The 6,137-nt window shown below is 30.6% G+C and overlaps 1 protein-coding gene across 1 annotated transcript; it reads left to right on the top strand.

Annotated features, from left to right (window-relative positions):
* The first annotated feature begins 1,554 nt into the window (after positions 1 to 1,554).
* LOC129938665 (ATP synthase lipid-binding protein, mitochondrial) lies at positions 1,555 to 5,876 on the top strand. Its single transcript, XM_056046340.1, has 4 exons — positions 1,555 to 1,678; positions 2,358 to 2,455; positions 4,505 to 4,709; positions 5,308 to 5,876. Exons 2-4 carry the CDS (start codon positions 2,408 to 2,410, stop codon positions 5,469 to 5,471), a joined length of 417 nt encoding a protein of 138 aa, XP_055902315.1. The 5' UTR covers positions 1,555 to 1,678; positions 2,358 to 2,407; the 3' UTR covers positions 5,472 to 5,876.
* The last annotated feature ends 261 nt before the right edge of the window (positions 5,877 to 6,137 follow it).

The raw sequence follows: 6,137 nt of genomic DNA, 5'->3' as shown, positions 1-6,137 counted from the left end.
TTTGAAACTCTGAAGGGTCATAAAAGAACTGCCAATTCCGCAAATAGCTTTTATTCTCGACGTTTTTTTTTCTCTTCCATATTTTGTAAATATAAAACAAAAAGAAATAATTCTTATTTTGTAAGGAAATTGTATAAATAATATTAATTACCCCGGCCAAAATTATTTCAAAATGAAATATTTGCTTTGACGGCAGCTATCAGCTGTTTTGTTTACATTAAATTGAGCGCTGAATGTTTCGAAAGGTTTATTTGTTTAAAAAGAGTTACTATTGATGTACTCTCTCCCACTTTCCGGTTTTGTCATATACGTATGCCTCCCTCCACTTTTCTGCATTATGCAGAAGCAGGTACATAATGGGTGAAACACAAACACGCTTCAGCTTCGACTTCGCCTGACGTTTACGAGTTCAGCCATAGGAATTCAATGCATGCTATTACAATGGAGCTTCGACCTAACGTTTCTTTTGACAATCGTTAGGAAAAGAACGTAGTGTGACTCCAAACGGAAGCTCTAGATCAATTATCTGAACATTTTCTTTGTCTGACAGCTCAACAGCTGTAAAAAAATGTCAACAAACAAAATATTTGCTCTTTGGAGGGATGAAATAATAGGAATGTCATTCAAAGCAACCTCAAAGCAGGTCTACCGTAACGCAGACGAAGCCGAAGCTGAATCGTAAGTGTAAGACTACTTTAAGGCTCTCGATGGACAATTGAAATCATTTCTTTGAAAAATAATACGGTCAGGAAACATCGTTAAAAAATGAGCTGTTTGATTTTTAGTAATGGTGAAGTTTTCCCTTGTCAAAAATTGAAATCACTTATTGGAAATAAAAATTGTGATTACCGGTGTTCACAATTACAAATTGGATCTCTTTTAAGGCGATTCATTAAGACTTGCATCCCGACCACACTTATTTTAAATAAATTTAAAAACATCAATTCACTTAATCTTTTTTAATCGTAACGCAGCATGAATTTCAATACGCGTAAACACTTTTTTCTACTTTAAATTAATATTTAAAGTTCACTCTTTCACATAAAACACACGCAAAAATTGTTGATTTAGACATTTCTTCCCTGTTCTCTGTTCAGTCTTGTCATACTTGATTTCTTTGATGTTAGTGTTCAAATGCAAAAAGTACTTTTCATATACCGAAACAAAAACAAAACTTGTTTTTGGCTCAAAAAAATACAATACAAAAAAAGTAGGGTTAAGCCCGAAAAAGAAAATATTTTAATTATGACTTAACGGTGTTTCCCGACTTAATATTTAAAACATGTTCTATTGAGACCCCCACCTTATTAAAAAAAAATCTGAATGAAATTCGTGGTGCGGTAATGGAGGCGGCGCTCCAAATAATTAAACACTAAATTGAGTCAAATCAAAGGCATCCAATAAGATCTGTCAAAATAAAAATTTTTGATTTTTCCTTTGCCAATGGAAAGCACTTTAATCTTAAACAGTTTGAGGGCGACAGTGTTTAACTGACGAACTTACCATATATTGATCGAAATGTTTCGTTCACCAAATTCAACGAAAAATATCGTGCCAATTAATTCACCACGTGAGCCGGCTGTACTGCAATTTTTCATCTCCATTTTTCTGTACCTGTATTCTGTCCATTCTTGATTCAATTCGGCAAGTCGACCACTGTTGTAAGGGTTCGTTCGAAGTGAGTTCTCCAAATTTTTTCAATTTCCTCATTTTCAAAGTGTTAAATAATCATTTTTTCTTTTATCAAAAGAAAAAATTTAAAATCGATTTAATTTTCCCATTTACAAATCCCATCGGTTGTAACATTTTGTGTTGTACATTTCATTAAACTTTCTTTTTTGTGCTGAAATTTTTATTTCCGGTGTAATTTTATTATAATTTAATTTATTGTCTCTTAGAAGAAAAAAGATTTTTAATTTTTCGGTACCATCTCCCTACATTGGCACTTGGCGGCCATTTTGTCTCCGGTTTTTTTTCTTCTTGAAACTCAACTTATCTCGTTAATTTCCATTGAAGTACATTTTTATGTTTCGAATTTTGATTATATTTTATTTAAGAAAATAGTGAATGACATTTTTATTTTAATAAATTAAATTGTATGTCATTTTGTGTAGTTGGAGGGACTACTGAAAAAAAATTTCAAGTTATGTAGTCGCTCTAAATGACAAGATGAAAAAGATGGTTACGTAACTACAGCGCCACTACTGTCCAACGACCACTGCCGATAATTCGAACTAAAAATGAACAATTTTATTTTCTCTTTTAACTTTTTTTTTTGCTTATTGTCTGAATTTGTTTATTTATTTATTTAATTAGAAAATATCTGACTAAAAATATAAATTTATTTCTAATTTCAGAGTTGTTGCGCTAGCTTATCAAATCCACTCTAAAAAAAATACATTCGAAGATGTTCGTGTCAACAGTATCTCGCATTGCCCCAATTGCCAGGAGCGCCGTAAGTGCAAAATTTATTTTAAAACATTTTATATTTTAAACTAAATATAATTTTAAGCATTGATTAAGAATAGGTTTTTCAGTTTTTCTATTGAGGAAGAGAAGAAGATAAAAGGGAATAGAGAATTCAATTACATAAGAAATCGATGCATGTGCACTTGGAAATGTTGTCAAGTTACATAATTTTTAGGTTAGAAAGAAGTTTTTTTTCTCTCAAATTTGATGATTTTTATGTTTTGTGAAGAGAAATAAGTTGAAACTTTTTTAATATGTATGATTTTGATTAAATACAATAAAACAAGTTTAAATGAACTTAAATGGAAAAAGATTTAGGGATGCTATAGTAAAAAGTTGTAACTAATTAAGTAGAAGGCAGACAGAAATAACAATTAGGTACCTTTGATCAATGCCATCAAAGGTAGCTCAAAACTATCTTGAAGGACATTTATTGATAAAATTTAAGTTGCTATCAAATTGAAAAAGGAGAGTCCAATTCGACATAATTGTAACTTCTCTAGAGTTAAAAGATAGTTCATTGACATTGGTTGTGTCTTCAAAAATTTAAATAACTTTCAATTATTGGTCCTTGCTGAGTTTAATACTAAGTTTTCCTCTTAAGAAGAATGAAAACAATATTTTTAACTCGTTTAAATCAAAGCCAGCACTGTTCTTTACATAACCTTGAAAGAAGTGGAAACACCCATTTTTTGGCGAAGAGAAAAAATGATGGGTTAACAATTATTTTCCCTGCCAAGATTATAGATTTTACCGGTTCTATGCTTATTTTCTTTTGTGTATAACAAGCAATATGATGTTAAAACCTTGAATGTTTTTGCTTTATCACGTGGAGTTAACATTTACGTAACAGTTATGTGAACTTTGTTGTAGGTTTAACATTGTTTCTATCATTTTCTTTCCTTGAATAAGCTTATCTTTTGGATAAGAATTTATTTAAAAAATTATAATGATTCGATTGCATTTTGATATTTTTAAAAAGATTATTTGATACTTTTTCTCACTTAAGTACCTAATACAAATGCAGTGAAGAAAATATCTATTACAAGTCCTTTACAATCTTCAGTTTAGCCTATTTATATGCAAACTTCTTTGAAATTTTATTAAATTTATATTAAGCCACAAGGAAAAACAACATATATCGAACTTGAGTTAGTAAAACTGTCGTATGCCCAAAAATGTGTATAGATATCGTATAGTTTTCATTTTATCCAATAAAAAAACATACTCAAGTCGTTTTTTTACAAGTTTCTGCACAACACACAAAAGCATAAGAGAACTTTTCTATATTTGTGTACAACTTGTGAATTTTATAATTCTTTTTGCCAATTTTGTTACTTAGTGTCATTACTTTCTTGCGATAGAACTAAAAACAAATGGGAAAGACACAAGTCGACTTAATTCCGAGAAATGTATACAATTACATAATGAAAAACAAGGTAAATTCACGAAAGAAACATACAAATTTTTGGTCTAGTTGGGAACGTACAAGTGCTTTAGGTATACAAATGGTTAATATTTTATTTGTTTATTAAAAAATAAATTTTAATGTTAATTAGATAAGCAACTTGTTAAGTCTTTTCAATCTTTTACCACTCAATACAGCTTGAAAGTAAACCTACCAGCTTAACATGCTTTTTCGATGAAATAGGTTCTAGATTTCCTTTTATTTTAGCAAAAAATAGTAAATCTTACTTGAAACATCGATTGTAAGAAGCTGCGTTTACTTACCTATTTAATTTTATGAATCTTATAAGCACTTAGTTGAGTAGAATTTGTGAGTCTATTTTCTAAAACCTTCTAAAAACTTAAATGAATCTCAGTTTTGTTGTGTACAAATTATACATTACATAACTCGTTTTAACCCTTATGGATTTACAACCTTTTAACTAACTAAATCCGAGTTTAATTAGATGATTAAGGGTTTTAAAATGATTGTCCAAACTTAAGTAAAAATCAGAGGACACTGAGTACATGAAAAAAAGTACTTTCTTTTTCATTTCTTAAACTTATAAAACACTTTTTATACTTTCAGATGCTCGCTGGATCCAGGGCTTACTTGCGACCAATCAGCAGCGCAGTTATCAGCCAAAGCCAAACCTTGGCTGCCCAGAACACAACCCCAGTCTCGTTACTGCCACAAGTCAGGTCATTCCAGACCACTCCAGTCACCCGTGACATTGATTCGGCTGCCAAATTCATTGGTGCTGGTGCTGCAACCGTTGGAGTAGCTGGTTCCGGTCAGTATACATCTTTGAACAACAAAAAAATCAAAAACACTTATTGGGCTTCATTTCTCCCTCTCTTTGAATTTATATATAATGTTGTTATTTTTGAAAAGATTTTTTAACAGTCAGTTGCAACCTAGCATCTGGGGCATCCATACGAGTATTTAATTACTCACAATTTGCCTCGGGAAGGTCTGAGAATTGGTCAATAGCTAAAACTTCGAGGTCTTGTTGTTGATATCGAAATTAGCTAACTTTAATTCCCCAGCAGGGAACTTGTATGATTAAAAGGCGAAGGGACAAGAAATTCTGCAACCAAGGGTTATCTCCTTTGCCATTGCATTGAAATCTTTCGTGACCAGCTATTTAAGTGCAATATGCTCGCTGAGAAGGAAAATGGAACTAAGTTTCATTTGATCTCTTAGAACTCGATTCAGACTAATCTGTGACTGACTGAAAAAATAAAAATAACAATAATTATTTTTAAACTTCTTCGAGAGACACACATTTTCACAGCCATACAACATCATGGACTTTTTTTTAAATTTAAATTGATTTTTTTTATTAATGCATTTTTTTGTTTGTTCTTTTATTCCCCCCATAAAAATAGGTGCTGGTATCGGAACAGTATTCGGTTCCCTCATTATCGGTTATGCCAGGAATCCATCCCTCAAGCAACAGTTGTTCTCATACGCTATCTTGGGTTTCGCCCTTTCCGAAGCTATGGGTCTTTTCTGTCTTATGATGGCCTTCTTGCTGCTCTTCGCTTTCTAAAGTGTTTATCGGCAGATATTCATCACTACACAACCACCAACCTTATATTGTTTTTAAAAAACATCCAAAACAAAACATTTATTGCAACAACATCAATCTATCAATCTTAAGTTCTAAAATCAAATAAAACTAGAGGTGAAAAATTGTTAACAAAATCATCTCATTGCAATTTATTTTAAAAACACAAATTATTCAAAACAAAAACATCCATGAATAATTTTGAGATGAATTACAGTTCTTAATCGAAAAAGTACAGATTAATAAGTATAAATAAAAAAGGAAAAAACCGAAAAAAACCTAAAAAAAATAAATTTTATTTAATTTTCTTTTTATTTTGTTCGTTAGTAATTTTTTTAAAAAAGAAAAAAGCGCATTAAATGTTCAAGTGACTCGCTCTTAAAAAAACGCTTTATTCAAGTTTAAAAAAATGCATGTGTGTTAAATAAAAAGTTATTAAAAAAAGAAAAACGAAATAACGATAAAGGGACGAAAGTGTAAATCAACAACAACAAAAAAAAATGAAAAATAATTACTGATATACGACTTAAAAAAAATAAAGTTTGTTTTCTTCTGTTTATGGTTTGGTATTCGTTGTTCCTCTTTATGCATTTGTCTTAGAGATGTGTTCAAATTGTTGTTTTCATCATTAAAATAATAATAAAGAAA

This window comes from Eupeodes corollae, chromosome 1 (genome assembly GCF_945859685.1).
Source record: "Eupeodes corollae chromosome 1, idEupCoro1.1, whole genome shotgun sequence".
NCBI classification, from domain to species: domain Eukaryota; kingdom Metazoa; phylum Arthropoda; class Insecta; order Diptera; family Syrphidae; genus Eupeodes; species Eupeodes corollae.
This window is presented reverse-complemented; position numbering and strand designations above follow the sequence as displayed.

Coding starts and splice junctions, on each gene's coding strand:
- LOC129938665 (XM_056046340.1), top strand. CDS start 2,408: ATGTTCGTGTCAACAGTATCTCGCATTGCCCCAATTGCCAGGAGCGCC. Junction 2,456..4,504: donor CCCCAATTGCCAGGAGCGCC/GTAAGTGCAAAA, acceptor TTATACTTTCAG/ATGCTCGCTGGATCCAGGGC. Junction 4,710..5,307: donor CGTTGGAGTAGCTGGTTCCG/GTCAGTATACAT, acceptor CCATAAAAATAG/GTGCTGGTATCGGAACAGTA.